The sequence below is a fragment of the Gossypium arboreum genome, chromosome 1, assembly GCF_025698485.1.
Source record: "Gossypium arboreum isolate Shixiya-1 chromosome 1, ASM2569848v2, whole genome shotgun sequence".
NCBI lineage: Eukaryota > Viridiplantae > Streptophyta > Magnoliopsida > Malvales > Malvaceae > Gossypium > Gossypium arboreum.
Window position 1 is genome coordinate 12,147,005 of NC_069070.1, and position 18,796 is coordinate 12,165,800.

The 18,796-nt window shown below is 30.7% G+C and overlaps 2 protein-coding genes across 4 annotated transcripts; both read right to left on the minus strand.

Moving 5' to 3' along the window:
* Positions 1–1,348: 1,348 nt before the first annotated feature.
* On the minus strand, positions 1,349–6,873 carry LOC108457742 (CBS domain-containing protein CBSCBSPB5-like). 3 transcript variants are annotated; one of them, XM_017756857.2, is made up of 15 exons: positions 6,465–6,873; positions 6,244–6,379; positions 5,239–5,407; positions 4,810–4,942; positions 4,549–4,719; positions 4,353–4,431; positions 4,123–4,236; positions 3,908–3,974; positions 3,680–3,785; positions 3,527–3,594; positions 3,288–3,400; positions 3,095–3,204; positions 2,611–2,696; positions 2,390–2,479; positions 1,349–1,601 (listed from the first exon to the last, which is right to left on the minus strand). In XM_017756857.2, the coding sequence occupies exons 2-15, from the start codon at positions 6,369–6,371 to the stop codon at positions 1,422–1,424; spliced, it is 1,614 nt and encodes a 537-aa protein (XP_017612346.1). In that variant the 5' UTR covers positions 6,372–6,379; positions 6,465–6,873; the 3' UTR covers positions 1,349–1,421. The 3 variants fall into 3 exon arrangements, with proteins under 3 accessions (XP_017612346.1, XP_017612344.1, XP_017612345.1); XM_017756855.2 differs by having other exon boundaries at positions 5,239–5,449; XM_017756856.2 differs by having other exon boundaries at positions 5,239–5,449; positions 6,244–6,382.
* Positions 6,874–15,855: 8,982 nt separating this feature from the next.
* Positions 15,856–17,395, minus strand: LOC108458602 (uncharacterized). Its single transcript, XM_017758012.1, has 5 exons — positions 16,983–17,395; positions 16,712–16,939; positions 16,506–16,639; positions 16,104–16,408; positions 15,856–15,996 (listed from the first exon to the last, which is right to left on the minus strand). Exons 1-5 carry the CDS (start codon positions 17,393–17,395, stop codon positions 15,856–15,858), a joined length of 1,221 nt encoding a protein of 406 aa, XP_017613501.1.
* Between the last annotated feature and the right edge of the window lie 1,401 nt (positions 17,396–18,796).

Sequence of the window (18,796 nt, forward strand, 5' to 3'; positions counted from 1 at the left end):
GTTTTAGTTATTTGCGTTATCATGTTGTAACATTTTAGTCATTGAGCTGTTAATTGTGATTAAAGGTGCAACAGAAAGTTGACGTGACACGTTAAATTATCATTTCAAACGAAAATTTTAGGTTAATTTATACAATTTGTCCCTATATTTTTTCATTTTGAGCAACTTAATTTTTTTCTTTTATGTTCTTTTAACGTTCTTTTTATTTTCTTTATTTTCCATTATCTTCAGCTTCTCCCTCTATTTTCCTCTCTTCTTCATTTCCTTTAATGTAGTTTTTTATATTTTCTATTTGTTAAAACTAGTCCACAAGTTTGCCTCACTCAAAAAATTAAATTGTTCAAAAAATAAAAATAGAGGGACTAATTTTAATAAATGGAAAACATAAAAAAAATTTACGTTGAAAGAAATGGAGAAGAGAGAAAAAAGGAAGAAGCATAAGAGAATAGGGGAAAAAAAAGAAAGTTACAAGAACATAAAAAAAAAAAATTGCTCAAAACGAAAAAAATATAATGACTGATTGTATAAATTAATCTAGATTTTTTGTTTAAAATGATAATTTAACGTGCAGATTACACGTTAATGGCAATTAACGGCTCAATGACTAAAATATTACAACGTGATAATATAAGTAATTAAACATAACACTTCAAAATAAATGATTAAAATGTAACATGAGATAAACAAAATAACTATTTTGGTAGTTTATCCTTTATTTTATATTCATATTAAGATTGAATTTTGTCTATGTTTTGTTTATACTTTGAATTTAAATTTTAAAATTATATTTAATATAATATAATAAAAATTATTTTAATTATATTTCATTAAAATTATTGAACTATATTATCATATAAATTGATAATATCACTGAGCACATGACATAAAACTAGTATTATTAAAAAAAAAAAATATATATATATATATATATATACACATATTACCATACTCCACGATCACATACTCGTGAATCAATGTATCATAAAATTTTTCATATAGATTATAATTCTGTCTCCTTGTATATTTGTATGCATGCGGATTCTCATTTGTAGGAACAACAAATTAATCAAGGATAATAGCAGAGAGCATTCATATATACATGGATGAAAAATTGAATCTGAGGTAAATCTTTTATTTCATATAATGGTGCTGTTTATTATTAGTATACACTTCAATTCCACCCATAATTAAGTTTCAGTGATAAAAATAATGGAGAAACAACCATAGCTCAACATTCTAAGCTATGCAGCAAGCAGAAACCAGATTTATTATTAATTTTTTTGTAAAAAAAAAAGAAGAAATTTTCTTGATTGATCCAAAAAGGAATGAAATGAAATCAAGCACCGAGTTTACCTAAAGAAAGTTGTTGCATTTAACCTTCAAATTTATGAGTTACATATGGGATGAAGTTTCTACCGATGCTAATTCCCAGCTTTCCTCAAGTATGCTAATAAGCCAAGCCCAGCAACAACTGCAGCCCCTGCTGCAACAGTGCTATATGCGGCAGACCATGCATCAGAGTTTGCATAATCCATGCTTCCGGAATCAGAACCCCTCCGACGAGTTTTTGTTCCTGAATAATCTAAATGCAGTTTCAAACCCTGCAAAAAATAGTTGACTCAGTTGTCTCAACTTAAGAGATGACAACTCCAATGAAGTTTCTCACTGCTACAAAATATGATGCTAACTTTACAACTCTCATTGACACGATTGGGGACATAAAATAAAAAAAACTGCAAGAGCTATTAGAACTTTCAAGGTTTCCAATCTTATTAAGAAAAATAAATAAATAATTTTGTTGAGGGGAGGCCAATTCCTTCCAGACGATTCTTCGAAGTGACGTCTATCGGAGTCCATGGACCAGTATTGTCCCTGGTCGAGGTCGTCTCTGAAGAGCACAATTACCTGAGACTACTTGAAGAGATGGCAGATTCAACAGAGCAGGAGCACCTCATCAGATCAGGCCATGCGTCACCCCATCTCTTCAAGCACCCTAAGACACTCGGGCTCTCTGCAGTGTCAGAAAACAGATCCCCGTCCAGGGACAACAGTGACCCATTGAAGGTCCATCAGGAGCCACTCAGAAGACTTCTCAGGAAGGAATTAGTCTCCCCTTAAAATATTTAAATGCAGAGAGATCTAAGTCGAACACTAATGTTAATCAGCAAGGAGCTCATTCAGCAACTTGATTTCAACATGGACATCTATTGAACCTTATGACTTTCAGTTTCACAAGTTTTCTTAACTCATATAATCCTTCCATATCTACTTCGGTGTGTCTTTAATTTATAATGCATACGTAGGAAAGTATAATTGTTAGGGAACCCTAGTCCACGGTAAAATGCTTGATCAGGTGTAAATCCATATAAATTTTTGAGCCAAATCATACCTTCCAACCAACTAACTTTGCATGTTCCACAGCCGCTGCAAGATCACCGTCTGATGCCAATACAACTTTGTCATGGTCTTCATCTTCATACTGTATAATATGGCCACCAATTAGCATAAATTTTGGAGAAATAAGAATTAAACACCAAAGTAAATCAACATAAAGCAAAAGAACCCCCCCCCCAAAAAAAAAAAACAAAAAATTCTCCTTTAAAAGCATACCAGAATTTGAGGCAGGTTGTTTCTATCTATGTCGTCCTCTAGCCTCTGGAGGATTGCCGTTATTAGATCTGTCAAACTCCGTGTCTCTGTATACAGCAGCAACAAATGAGAATCTTATTAGATACAACTTACCGAGAAGAGCAAATGCAAGGTGTTACAGAAGAATTAGATCCCTCCAATAACATGCTCAGCGATTGTGGTAAATGCAATTGCCCGCCTACTGAAAAGGTGCTATGGTTGTAGCACCAATAACCAAATGTATATCACACTAGATACAATGCATAAGATCAGAACTTGGACCCAAAAATTTATTCTTGAAGCTAGTGCCATTCACGAAGTAACTTGGCCAAGAGAGATTTTGGTTAGGCTGCAAAAATTTAACAAGTGAAAATACAAGCAAAACAAGAACATGTGCCTCATGCAAAACAAAAGACCATATATATTCATGAAGGTGCCTAGTTCGTGAATAGAATCAGCAACATACCACAAGTAAACCTATGCATTCGGCCCCTTTTATCTTGTATTTTAAAGCCAAATGTATTTGGCATATTGGATGAAGGATAGGGAAGAGATCTCCCTGTCTCTGCTCCATCACTGAAACATCACTATCAATAAGTTAATAGACAGTAATGGAGCTAATCACAGCTATATAATCAAAGAAACATAACAAAGCATACCTCCGACTAGTCTCATCATCCTCTTCAGTGGGAGGTAAGGCCATTGCAGAATCCCAAAACTTCTGCATCATTGTTGTGGTAGCCTCATTATTGACTCCAGAAGTACTCCCAACCTAGTTTTGAAGAACATGATAAGACCGTAACAAGTTGTGTTAAATGCTTTTGAATAATATCCCTACATACAGCACTTATCCTGTAAAACTACACTAAGAACATCATGATCTTAAAACGATACTGACTTGACTTAAAGTGGCAACAGCAGCATGAGTAATATGGATTACATCAAAAACAGCAACTATCTCTCCATCTGCATCCAGCCACAGAAACTTAATTAGAACTAGTTCAATGTACATACAACACCATATTCTTTGCAAAGTGGTAACTCATATCACCTCTATCTACCACAGGGAGGTGTAAAAATTTCCCATCATGCATGGTATGCAAAGCATCAACAATTGGCGTGTCAATTGTTGCACATTCTGGGTTGGGAGTCATGACCTATATGTCAAATCAAAAGCAAAATGATGTGCGTATTATAGAGGTTAAATATGATGATTTAGCACAAATGTTTATAAGGTCAACATATAATAAGGGAAAAAGGATCAAAGAGAGGCAAATACCTTCTCTACAAGAGTAGTCTCTGGAGACATATTCTGTGCTATTACCCGCATCAATATATCCTTCGAACTGTCAGACATTCAAAGACATAAGTTAGAGTATATGCCAACAACTGTAACAATTGAAACTAATATAAAAATATAGATAACACTCTTCCAGCACTCCCTCAGCCACACATAGAAAGATGCTGAATTGCAATTTGATTCAAAAGACTCACGTTAAAATCCCTCGTGGCTTGTTTTCAACTGTCACGACTGCAGAGTTTAATCGAGATTCAAGCATCTTTTTTGCAGCTGCTAAAACTGTGTCATCTGGTGAAACTGTTACAATCCTGGTAGATAGGCAGCATGTTAAGCTAAGCTACAGATAATATAGTGTGTGAACAAAATATCAACAGTGTTTGCATAAAGGACCAAATAGATATAACAAAAAGAAAGTATTACCTACTTTGGATTGTCTGTTATAATCGTAGACAGTGAGGGCCTGAACATACGCTCTCGAAGTGTCTCAATGAATGTACTCTGACCTGCATGTCATCCCAAAAGATAGCAGAGACTTATAACAGGTCTACTGTCTACTGAAAGTAAAACTAAAAATGGAAAGTAAGAGTAAAAGGCACCCAAAAAACACATTATCTACCAACCCGAGAAAGATGCTCCCCAATTTTTTTCTACACCTTCAACAGCAGCAGCAATAGCTTTTCCCTTTTCAGCTGCCCTTTCCATTCGAGCAATAGCATCATACAAGCACTTAGCTATATCAAGCAAAGCAATGACTTCCCCATTCTCTACAACAGGCAAGTGTCTAAACTTCCCTGTTTAGAATGATATAAGAACAACATCAAAGGTAAGATCTAAGAAAATATATCACATAGAAGGGTAGATTTCCATAAAAAAAGGTCAACCTTGCACCATCTTCTGGAGTGCCTCCACTGCAAGTGTATCAGAAAGAACAAATACAGGGTTCTTGGTCATTACTTTGGAAACTGGTGTCTCCTCCAGATTAAGCTCCCGAGCTATCACTCTTGTTGCTATGTCCTTCAGTCATGAAGAAACAGAACCAATAAATAAGAGACACATCATAGTTGTAATAATTCAGTGAAGGTCTAGCAAGAGGGGCCGCCCCGCGGGGGGGGGCAATAATAAATAAGCAGAAAAGTATTCCTCATGCAAATGATACAGTATCAGAGTCAAATCTAAAATGCCTGAGAGAGCATGGCCTAAGATATAATATCAGAGTGAAGAAATAATTCATGCAGTTTGTCTCCAGTACACCTGTTTTGAGATTTAAACTTAAAGGAATTGGCTACAGTTCACAAGGAAATCAGTAATACCTTGTCTGTGAGGATCCCACAAAGTAATGCATTAGAGTCAGTAAGCAATAAAGCATCAACTCTACGAGCAGCCATCCTACGGCAAGCTTCATAAATGCTTGTACTATCAGGTACAGTCAGGGCCTTTGACAACCGCAACTTCTTCACAGTACGCTCTCCAGCTAGTCCCCTTTCCAAAAGCATGTTGATACAAGAAGTTCCATTACTAGTTCTTTCAAGATGAAATTTTATATTAGCTGGAAATTTAGAATCTGAACCGTTTCCATCACTAATTTGAAAGAATGGACACATTAAAAACATGAATTTTCACATATTATTACTGATACTTTTGAGTTTTCTTCGAGTAGAAAGATAAAAACAAAATATATTGACAGAGTCCATTGTCTTTGCAAGATGATAACTGCTAGCGGTTCTACTCTTTCAGACATAAAATTTCAAAGAAATGGTCAAGTTTCGAGAGTGTGGACATATTTTAAAGGTTCATGTTTAAAGCAATGCAATTAAAGAGAAATACATATTGTTTCAAGTTCAACCCTTCAATTTAAAAACCTATGTTAGACACATATTTGACACCTCAAAGTGTGCAAATCCAAAACCTTATTAATATGAGAATATGACACTCCAAATAAAAGCCAAACTGAACGCTCCTACTTCGAATGTGTTGCCATTTGCCAAGCAGCAAAGGCAATGATGCCAACGCATATACAAACTAAAGAGGAAAATGAAGATCATGGTTGCTAATGATTTTCACATCCCATAATATTGAATATGCCTGTCAAAACCCATTTCCTTTATATAGGGAGAAAACTTACGCCTCAAAGGCAACATTCAAGAGCTAAAAGCCCAACACCTAAAGACCAAACTACAAAATTATTTTCTTCTCCAATAACTGCGGTTTTTCAAAATTTTATTTACACAAAACTTCAATAATTCTTTAATATTCAAATTAATATGTTTTAAAAATGATTTAAAAAAAGAAAATAAATTTCAAATGAAAAAACTTACATAGGACGAGACGGTTGTAAGAATTTTCGGCTAGATTCGGAACCTCCATTCTCCGGTGTTTTTTTCCTTGACGACGACAAGTTTACAATTGATGAACTTCGCCTAGTCGAACCGCTTTGACTTGCCATCTCAATCCCTGCTAAATGCGTAAAATTTTCGTATTTATCATATAAAAGACATATCGAATAAAAACAAAATAAGAAAATAAATTAACAACTTACCTAAATCAGAAACTTATTTTGAATCCTGTGTCGAATCCAGAGGTTGCACTTATATTGCTAACCTTTTAAAATCACAACTCGATTTTTTTATTTAAGAAATTAGAAGAGGTTTAGCGGGAAAATCAAGCGATCCGGAGAAGGAATAGAAGATGACTCTTTAGCTTCAAAAACAAAAACGCCGGAATTGTTTCGATTTTCGAGAATTTGACGAAAAGATAAAGATGGAATAATCGTCGGTCGGGAATTCTTTCGGGAAAATTTGGATTTTCCCGGAAAATACACCGACCGGACAGACGAGAGAAAAACAAAGAATTGAGACTAAGCGCTGAGAAATGGGAAAGCAAATGAAAATTTGGGAAATAGAAACCCAACTAGATTCTTCCACGTGGGATGCTCTTTTAATTCTAATTTCTCCAATTAAACGGGATTTTGTGAGTTTTTACAATTTTAGCGAAGATGGTTTGAATTTTTTTATTATAAGTCACAAAATAGTAATTATAGTTCTTACATTTACACCTTTCACCCACAATTTTCTATAATAAAATCTAATAAATACCAAAATAATAGTGAAATTTTATGGTCTTAACTTTAAAATGATAATAATGACAATTAAAATAATTTTAGATTTTATATTTATTTTACCTTATCAAAATATAATTAACAATACTTAATCTTTCTATTATTTCAAATTAAAAAATACATAATTTTTACTTTCAAATTTACTTTTTAGAAAAAAATAGAATGAAAAGCAAAAGATTAGGATTATTAAGATTGATCAATTTGCATATTAAGATATTTATTTTATTAATTGAAAAATAGTTCAACCAATTTCATTTTAAAAAATGGGATTTTTCAACCAAGAAAATGTCAATTTTTTAGAATGATCAATTTTTTTCACTTTTACTCAATCAATGAAAAATTCTAATTTTTTTAGAATGAAATAATCGGATCAATTTTTTCAATAAAAAAACTAATACCTAACATCAAACCCTAATATCTTCGTTTCCATTCCAATTTTCTCTAAAAAAAGGAAATTAAATATGATAGTAAAGATTATTTAAAAAAATTTACCCTAACACTTCAATTACACGGTGAAAAGAAAAAAAGAAGGAAAATATTGGGTGTTACTGTTTTTATTTTAATAAGGCAAAATAAATACAAAATCTAAGGCTTAGAGCCATTTATTTTGATTTAATGTTAAGATGATTTTGGTGCTCATTTTAAAAGTTTCCACTCTAAGTGATAAAGTTAAATGTTAAATTTTATTATACCACGACTTCAAATCTTATTATAATTGAACTATTTTTTATTTTATATAAATATAAAAAGATTGAGTATAGATGTAATAAAATTTATTCATCATAATCAATATTTTTATTAATATATATACACTATTATTTAAAGTGTGTGATTGAGTTGATATTACAAGTCAACTCGAAATCAACTTGGTCAAGAAAATCATTAAAACAACCTTACATATTTTAAATAAATTATACTATTACGAGTTAAACCCATGCCCCTAACATCTATAAATATTTTATTGACCACTTCAACCAAATTTTTTTAACATTGTTATATATTTCAATGTTGTTACAAAATTATTTTACTCACATTGTTTGTATATATTGATAATGTCGTTGATTAAGTAGGTGTCACAAGCCAACTTGATACTAACTCAATAAAATAGCAATATCATTATAAATAATTAGAGTGCATTTGATATTCTTAAACTAATGTATTTATCTATTTAAATTTCTTTTCACTCATAATTTAAATTATTTTTATTTTAAGTTCCTACGTATTACATATGTGTTGTTATTATTAATTTCACAACTTACATTTAATATTATTAATCTAATGTATTTATCTATTTAAATTTTTCTTTACTCACAATATAAATTATTTTTATTTTCATATAATATATATTGTATGTATTATTATTAGATTTAAACTTTTCATCTAATTATTTATTATATTATTTTTAAATATATAATTTCTAGTAATAAAACTTTTAATAATATATAAACCAAAACTTGTATGCGTATCAAATTTTAAGTAATTTTGCTTTTTGCCCTTTCATTTTCTACATATAAAATTAAAATGGTATTTGGAAATGTCATACAACATGCGAGCCTACCTTAGTTGACTTGTTATCAATTTTAATTTAATTGAAAAGTAAGACAATAAAAATCTTTAGACTTTATCTATTTAAAATATATTTATATATTTGTATTATATTTAAATAATATCTAATTTTAATTTACATTCGAATAAGCCTTCACTACTACAAATTAAAAGAAAAATAATAATAATAATTTAAATAAAAGATAATAGCCCAACAAGTTGCCTAAAATTATAGTGAGGGATGAATTGGTATTTAAGAAATCTCTACAAATTTCTCTAAGGAGGTTTTTGGAAAGCCACTTAGAAATACGATTTGGTTGTAATTGCTAATAATTACATTTTTTTTGCATGTTTAGGTAACCCGGTAATTAGTAGGTCACATTGAATTAAGTATAATTAGAACATTTTAGTTTCACTCTCCGATTCTTGGAGGCAAGATGAGAATTGGAGTAATTATGCTAGCAATTATAAAATATTACACTCAAATCGAATTATATAATGGCTTCCAAGTATACTAATCCATTATTGAAGTTTTAAAATTATTTTTATACAATAAAATAGTATTTGAATTTTAGGATGTATATATTTAATATAATTATATTTTATTTTCTTGATCTCATTTAAATAATTCAAAACTTTTATTCAAAGATAATTTCTTAAACATTTTGACCTACTAAATAATTAACTAAATTACATAGTATATATAATAAATTGTTTATACTAAAGTTAATTAGATTACATATTTATTATTAATTATTTATAATTGTTCAAGGACCAATCAATATATGTTTAATGTTAGAGAAAGAATAGCCGAACAAATATGAGATGCCCCAAAATTTTTGATACAGTAAGTGGCACTATTTGGGAATCAAATATAACAAAATCTCGAAGAAATTCAAAAAAGAGGCAAATACAGAGATTCGTAAGAAATTAAATTGATTTAGAGTCGAAAATCAATGAAGAAAATTGTGAATGTGAAAACGTGAAAGGACTAAATTGAAAAGCTAAAAAAGTATGAGGATTAAAGTGTAAATTGAAAAAAATGAGAAATTATGGATTAATAATTATTTTTTAATATTATGATTACGTGGGTCTATATTTGTATCAAGAAAGTGAGTTGGACTTAATTGGATAAAATAAAAAGTATAGGGACCCAATTATAAATTTTTCATTTTTTCCTAAAATGGTTTTGGATGCAAATTTTGCATGACTAAAAAGTAGGCCTTTTTATTAAAATAACCCTTTAATTTTAATTAAGTACCAAAATGACCCACTTTTTTAATTAAACACCAAAATGACCTAAAATCTACAATAAAAGTTGGTGGAGCTAAATTATATGGCGCCACCAACTTTCCACATCAGCAGGAAGCATAAAAAATTAATTTTTGGGTAGAGCCATGTAGAATGACGCCACCTATATAAATACCAGGAAAATATTGAAATTTTTGAAAATATAGGAGGACTTAAAAAAAATTAATTATTTTTCTGGTGGAGCCAATGGTGCCATCAGATTCTGCCACGTCAGTCCTTTTTTTTTTTACTTTTTGACTTTTTTACTTTTCTTTTGTCTTATTTATTTATTTATTTTATTTTATTTTATTTATTTATTTATTATTATTAACTTTAAAATTTTGAAATATATATTTGAAATATTTTTATTAATATATATTTTTAAGTTTTAAATATATATTTTGAAATTACTTTTTAAATTTTAAATATTATTTTTAAATATTTTAAACTTTCAAATTTGTTATTAGTTTTATAATAATCTAAATATTATTTAATTTAATTTATAATATTTTAAATTATGATTTTTAAATTATTTTAAAGTATTCAAAGCATTTTTAAATTCTATTTAAAAGTTAAAAATAATATTTTATTTTAAAAGTGAAATTTGAATTAATAAAAAATTAAAAATATTTTTCATTTTGTAGAAATACTGCAAGTTTTAAAAAATAAGGGACTTAAAATAATTTTTATTTTCTGGTGGAGCCAACTTAAATGGCGCCACCAGACTTCACCACACCATCTTTCACTTTTTTTTTTTACTTATTTATTATTTTTTAGTTTTTATTATCTTTTGTCTTTTCTTTAATTTTTTCTTTTTAAGTTTTATATTTTTCTTATTTTATTTTGTTATTAATTTTAAAAATTTAAAATGTATATTTAAAATGTTTTATAATATATATATTTTTAAATTTTAAATATTATTTTAAATTATTTTTAAAATTTTGAATTTTATTTTCTTAAACATTAAATATATATTTTAATAATATAAAATATTTAAATATTTTAAAGCTACGACCTTTCAAATTTATTATTAGTTTTTAATATTTTAAATACTATTTAATTTGTTTTATAATATTTTAAATTATGATTTTTAAATTATTTTTAAAGATATTCGCTTTTTGATAAAAATAACCCAAAAATTTAATTAATTATCAAATGACCCATTTTTTAACTTGGCTCCACCAACTTTTACTGTAGATTTAATGTCACTTTCGTGTTTAATTAAAAAATCAATTATTTTAATAATGAATTAAATTTTTGTGTTATTTTTATAAAAAGCCAAGATATTCAAACCATTTTTAAATTCTATTTAAAAGTTAAAAATAATATTTTAATTAAAAAGTGAAATTTGAATTAATTAGAAAATAAAAATATTTGTTAAAAAAATTTATTTGTTAAAAATAAATTTATTTAAAAATATATATTAAAAAGTAAAAATTTAAATTAAAAGTTAAAATATATATTATAAAATTACATCATGTCATGATGTGACAATACATAAAATTAAATATTAAATAAAAACCAATATTATATAAAGAGGGTTTGGTCCCTTTCAGATGAAAGAAAAGAAAAAAAAGGGTTAAGTTAGTTAAATTTTTTTATATTTTATAGTTATTGTAATATAATAATTATTTATATTGTATTTATGTGTTTTTTATGTTATGTAGATATCAAAATGTCTTTTGAAGATGCGGATCACACTTCATTAAGGATCGACGAAACAGTAAAATTAATTATGAATTAAATAAAAAAATCGTTTTAGTTTCTCTTTTTTTCTTGCTAAGCAAAGATTTTGCTCAACGTGTTTTGATTCATGAATGTGATCTCTATTTAGTCATTATTATTCCTTTTTAACTATTTTCTTGCATGAAATTAATCAGTATGTGTTGGTTATAATTTTTAATTTTAGTACACATTTATAAATTTATATATTAATTTTTAATTTTAGTACACGCTCATAAATTTATGTACTTAATATATATTTTAATAGATAAAGAAAAAAGATTTTCTTAATAGATTTAAAATGGTTAATAACTTAAAGAAATTAAATATATTAAAAATGTTATGTATAGCCAATTTTAAAATTTTAATATATTTAATATATTTTAAAAATTAAATATATTAAAAATGTTAAGTATAACAAATATTAAAATTATAATATATTCAATATATTTTTAAAAATATATTTTAAAACGTTAATATATTTAATATATTTTTAATAGGAAAAGAGAAAATGATTTTTAATATATATAAAATTTTAAAAACGTAAAAAGTTTAAATATATTAAAATTTTAAATATGTTAAAAGAAAATGTTGAGTATAACCAATTTTAAATTTTAATAACTGAATATATTTAAAAATATTAAAATTTTGAACATATTAAAAAAATAAGTCTATATATTATATGTAAGATAAAAGTTCTCGTATGTAAGATAAATTTTCGAGTTTGAATAAACCTAATTTATATTATATGTAAAACTCTATATATTATTATAATATATAGATATCAATTCCAATTCAATAAAATAAGTTTTTTATTTTTATATTTACCCATACAACCTATAGTTTCTTAGGATATTATTATTAATTTTATGTACTTTTGTTGTTATATAGTTTTAATGCTTAACTATCATTAATATTTTATGACAAATCTTCATTCTATTATTAATATATTATTACTTATTTAATTTAACTTAAATAAAAAATTTAGAATGGCTACGTTGGTATAGTATAAGTGTGATGTTTTTGTTTACTCAACCTTAAAATTTTAGTCTTCAATATATAATTTTATGTTTAAATTATATAGATAATTGATTTATCATATTTTTATAAAAAATTTACCATACAGGATGGTTATCGGGTTTTGAGGTCGCAGTTTCATTTTCCCAAATACGATCCGGACGACCGGATGGGATTTGGGGACGTTGCATTGATCCGGAGGTTTGACCTGAGGGCAAACTTAATATCCGCCTTGGTTGAGCGGTGGTATACGGAGACCTACACCTTCATTATGCCCAGCGGAGAGTGCACTATCACATTAGAAGACGTCGTTATGAGTTGACGGTGCTGTGGTCACGGGTCGAAGTAATGTGTTGGAACCTTCAATACTATGCCACAGATTGCTTGGATGGTCCCCTAATGATGGGGAAAGGAATTTCACATGCTTGACATTGAAATGGTTGAGAACTAATTTTAAGGAGTTATCAAGCACTGCCACTGAGTACGAGGTGGTGTGTGCTGCGCGACTTATATTATGCAGTTGATTGGGGGGTATTTATGCCAAACAACACGTCTAATAGGGTCCACTTAAAGTACTTGCCTCTATTGAAGGATTTTTCTCATGCTGGTAGTTACAGTTGGGGATCGGCAGTGTTGGCCGCATTGTACTATGAGCTTTGCCGAGCAACAAAACATGGTGCTAGTAACATGGCTGGTTGTTTGGTTCTGCTACAGTCTTGGGCTTTATACAGGATGCCGTTTCTAGAGGCTGTTAGGCACCAACCATATCCGTGGCCACTTATAAATTGGTAAAAACAAAATTATACTTAACATTTAATGACTCATAATTGTGGGTTTAACATAACGTGTTTGTTTCGATTTCAGATAGGCCACGTCTCCTGGAATTGGTGCGAACCAAACATTAATCATTTACCGCCAAATGATAGAGGTGTATGCCGGAGAGAAAGTAATATATATTTATATGGTTTAAGTAACATTGATTTAACTTATCCACTTGCAGTATGTGATGTGACTTGACTCATTATGTTATATTGTGTAGTTCTTGTGGATGTCGTATTCTGCACTAAACATTGCAACCATTATTGCTCAGTAGGTTTATACTGAAGCCCATATGTGGTGCATTAACACGCCGGTGCTCAACTTTTCAACCGTTGAGTGGTACAATGGTGATCGAGTTATGCGACAATTTGGGTGTAGACAATTTATGCCGGTCGAGCCAGAACAATTTAATGAAGTCCACGGTAAGACCATGAGGGGGAAACATACAACAGATTGGAGCGTGGAACATCAATATTTTGTAGCATTATGGAATGCCCGGTACGACAGGCGATCTGAGATGCACTCGTGCATGTTTGACTTTAGTCCTTCGACTGAATATATGCATTGGTACATGAGTTGATGGCTTGTTTATTTATATGGTGGACAACTTATGATAGTACCGGGTCATGGCTACAGACGTGGAAATCAACCTATGGGGGAGCTAGAGAATCAACATATGGCGGAGCCCAACTCGGAGGACCAACCTTTGAACACATCGGACCAATGGGTTGACACTTTTTGTGATGAGTCGTAGAGCAATTCATATCACTCGGACATTGCCGGTTCAAGTTCATATCACTCGGATATAGGCCGTTCAAGTTCATATCACCCAAACATAGGCGGTTCGAGTTCATTTCACTCAAAGCAACCACCGATATCATTTGATATGTTTGGTAATAACATGTACTCCACCCCGCCTCAGGCAATGTTCGATCCAGTTGTCGATCTTCCTGATGTGTACAGTACACCCCAACGTCCACCCCGTCAATGAAGGCCCGTGAATCGCTATACCCCGAACGACGATACCACTCTGGGTTCTTTCCAATTTTAAGTTATGTAAATTTCAAGTGTTATGTAATATTTCTTGTTTTCATTTAGGGTTCCACAACTTATATACTAGTCTTTTTTTATATAATTTATAATATCTTTTAAAGTATTTAAAGTTGCAATGTAATATCCTGAATTAGAGCCTAATTAGAATAGTAGTTTTAGGACCACAAATTTGAGATAGAAATAATTATTTTATAATTATTTTGAGGTCTATGATATGATTGCATGATTGTTTGAAAATTTCGTGAAGAAATTCTATGCATAAAGTGCTTAATTTAAAATTAGGGACTAAATTGAATAAGTTACAAAATAGTATCATACAGCAGCAATGACGTGAGTTTGAAAAATCACTAAAAATAGTAGAGACAAAATTAAATGGTGAATAAAATATGAAATTATTGAGCCTATTTTCATATGGAAGAATCATAACAGGTAAATGAGTTGTATTTTATAAGATATTTGAGTTTTGGTGGAACAGGGTCAGAGCGATTTCTAAATCCCCTATTCTGACTTTAGAAATTCAGTAAAAATTATAAAAAAAATAATTACAAGTCATAATTTATATGTACAGATTTCTTATTGAGTCTACTTTTAAGAAAAATAAATGGAATAGTCATCTGAATTCTGTACAGAAAGAAAAGTGATTAGTAGTGAACAGAGGTCAAAGTAGTCAAACACTGAAACAGGGGAGATTTTAACTAATAAATTGAACTAATTGGCCTGACCAAAAAGGCTAGAAAAAAAATTAGTAAATAGATATATGAGTCTAGTTTTAGGAAAAAATTACAGATTTAAATTTCAAGTTTCGTAACTCGAGATATGATTTTTTTAGCGACTATGACGCAGATGAACAGTTTATTATGAAAGGTGAAATAAATTGTTTGAAATTGTTTAAGTGATAAATTAAGTCTGTTAACACCCCAAGCTCGACTCTGGCGACTATCTCGGGTAAGGGGGTGTTACAAGCAACTGTTAATTTTAAGTAAAAACTTTACACTAAATAATACAAACTTTATTTCTAAGAGATCATAAAATGAAAACATCAGGTACAACATTAAATTTCTTTCAGATTGTGAAGATTGACCAGTGTAGACGTTTCTATGGGGACATTTGCTCCGATTGTGGCCAACTATTCTACATATGGTGCAACATTTTGGATCGACTTGTTCTCTTATATCCATGTCGTTCCATATCCTCGTTGTTGTCGGTCTACCTTTGATTCTCCTACATAGTGATCGATCTGGCAACATCTCGAACGCAGGCGGTTGCACTTCCCATGTTGATACATCTCTTAATACGGGGAATTCGTTACCCCAAATATGCAACATACATTCAAGTATGTACACATCGTCGATATATTGTTCAGCATTCAAACTGTAGGTAGCACACACTGCAACCACATGCGCACACAGATAACGTAGTGTTTGGAACATCCCGCACTCACATCGCCTGTTTCGGAGATCAACTCTGTAGGACCTTGGTTGGATCCCCGACCGGTGACCGATATATTCTGTCACTCGAAAAGTTTCCAAATTTTGGGAATATAGTTCTGCATTCATTAACCTAGTCCTTTCAAGCGTTCTATTTCATGGCATCCCTAATTTTTTCGACGTATACATGTCCTGCCTCTAATTGTTTTGCTTGTTTCAACCCCATTTTTGGCATTAAGGTTGTTAGCCTAGAAAATGTGGCTGAAAAAACCGCTGAAATTGGCAAGTGACGCGTATGCCTTAAGATAGAGTTAATGGCCTCAACGAGGTTAGTTGTCATTTGACCATACCGGTACCCCTCATCAAAACATTGAGCCCACTGCCATGGCTCCATACTACCTAACCATTGTCTGAGAGGAGGATTGGACCCCGCCATATCAGTCTCTAACCTCGCCAACTTATGTCTGAAACGGTGTGCTTCCAGCTTGTATCCTACGTTATGTATTCCAATTTTAAGTTATGTTACAATTCGACTTAGGAAATGGACTCAAAATAATTACAAATACGAATTTAAATATGATATTTTTACCCATGTTCACAATTCGTTTGCGCCAGTCTTTGTTCTTGTACTGATTGTGGAAGTTGGCAGCAATGTGACGAATACAATAGACGGACCTCCATGGAACCTCAGATTGTCGAATTGCAGCAACAAGACCCTTCGATCTGTCGGAGATAATGCAAATGTTATCTTCCCTGACAACATGTCTCCGTAAGTTCTAAATGAAATACACCCACGATTTAGAGTTCTCAGACTCCACGATGGCAAAAGCGATTGGTAGTACATTTCCGTTACTGTCTTGTGCAACCGCAATCAGAAGTATCTGTGTGTATTTTCCATAAAGCCATGTTCCATCAACTTGCACTAGCGGTTTGCAGTGGGAGAAGGCTTTAACACATGGATCGAAAGTCCAGAACAGCTGACGAAAAACTCTTCTCCCCAGTTCCAATTGTCCATTAGGGCCTCTATAAGAACGTTTACAAGTCCACGATAGTTCCTGGGATGTACTCTACCATCGCTGAAATCCAACCTTGAAGTTCATTGTATGACTCATCCCAGTCGCCGTATAATTGTTGCATAGCCATTTGTTTCACCAACCACGCTTTCCTATACGAAACTCTGTACTGAAATTGAGCTTGCATGTCTGCAATCAATGTTGACACAGGAATGATTGGATTATCTTTCACTAGTGGCATGATGCAGTTGCAAATACTTTTGGCATCCAATTTTCGGTGGTCTTGAGATATACGTCCGACACTACATGTATGACACCCTTTTAATTTTCGTATTTGCCACTGTTGAGTCTTCTGTATAAATGCAGCTTGAACTCGCCAACCACACCCATCGCCGGCTCTCCAACATTCCCCAACATATAATGTCGGTGTAGATTTGACAACCTTGTAATCAATCGACAACTTCATACTGTATTGTTTGATGGAAAACACACAGTCTGCCTTGTTCTCGAACTATTGCCCAATGAATAACTCCTCGAACTGTGAATTTATCACAAATCTATGAGCAGGTACTATATCAGCGTACTCAGGAAACTCGGGTGCATGCGCTGCATCTAGATCTACGTTCAACATGTCGCCCCCAGGTTCATTTCGTAAAATAATACCACGACTTGGGTTACTGAATGAAGGGCCGTGAACATCTTCAACCTCTTCTGGGCCTTCATCATCGATATCATTCGAAACCTCATCAACATCGGGGTCACTAAAATCTTCAACGTCTTGATCAGAATCTTCACCATTATTGGTCATTTCTCTGACATTTGCCTCTGTGCTTATTATCACCTCTGGATGTATTTGTAAATGGGGACCGGGGGTAGGGTTGTTATACGAACTCCCACCATAATTAGAATTTTTGGGCATCTATGATGTCCCTTCATATTTTAATTGGTCTGTCCATCCAACATTAAGATCAAAGTCAAATCCGTGATGTTGACTTACTGGACTAACATTCACAACAGGCTCTAAGTCTGCTAACTCGGCAAATAATTCAACTGGTTATGGGTTCTCACTCCTAGTCAGCAACCATATTTCCATCATAGTGCCTAAGTCTTCATCATCTAACAGCTCCATCTCACAAAATTTGAACAGATCTGTAGAGACTGGAAACTTGTAAAATAATTTGGACATCACCTTTCCACAACGGGTAGCTATTTTCGCACTGATCTTCCTTTTCATTTCTGCTAGCTCCACATTTTTGTTGAATCGCAAACCTACTCTTTGCCGACCTTGAAATACACAACCAACATCACCTTCTATAATTTCACCATAAAAAATAACATACACCAAAAATAGCTCATTATTCGTCTTGAATAGATTTTTTTAACTCGCCTACTGAACACAATAATTTCACCATTCTATATATAGTAGAGAACCAAGAGGTGGAGCCATAAAGAATGGCTCCACCAAAATAAAATATTAAATATTAAATTATTATATTAAAAAAATAAAAAAAGTACACTATAAAGTGATGGAGCCATTCTAAATGGCTTCACCAAATAAAATATTATAATTTTAAATTTAATTTAAAAAATGTTTGAATATCGTTAAAATTAATTTTAAAATTAATAATTTATAAAAATTATATTTAAAATTTAAAAATATTTAAAATATAAATTTAAAATATTATAAAACAAATAATAAATTTGAAATGTCATATCTTTAAAAATAATATACTTTAAATAATTTCAAAATCATAATTAAAAAATTATAAAACAAATTAAAATATACATTTAAAATATTATAAAACTAATAATAAATTTAAAAGGTCATATCTTTAAAATATTTAAATGTTTTATATTATTAAAAATA

Excerpts from the sequence above, each read along its gene's own strand:
- LOC108457742 (XM_017756855.2), bottom strand. The coding sequence starts at position 6,371 with ATGGCAAGTCAAAGCGGTTCGACTAGGCGAAGTTCATCAATTGTAAAC. Across the intron at positions 4,432-4,548 it reads TTGGGGAGCATCTTTCTCGG|GTCAGAGTACATTCATTGAG; the intron begins GTTGGTAGATAA and ends GATGACATGCAG. Across the intron at positions 2,697-3,094 it reads AATGCATAGGTTTACTTGTG|AGACACGGAGTTTGACAGAT; the intron begins GTATGTTGCTGA and ends TGCTGTATACAG.
- LOC108458602 (XM_017758012.1), bottom strand. The coding sequence starts at position 17,395 with ATGAAGTTGTCGATTGATTACAAGGTTGTCAAATCTACACCGACATTA. Across the intron at positions 16,940-16,982 it reads TGGATTTCAGCGATGGTAGA|AGGCCCTAATGGACAATTGG; the intron begins GTACATCCCAGG and ends ACGTTCTTATAG. Across the intron at positions 16,640-16,711 it reads GAGTCTGAGAACTCTAAATC|ATCGAAGGGTCTTGTTGCTG; the intron begins GTGGGTGTATTT and ends TATCTCCGACAG.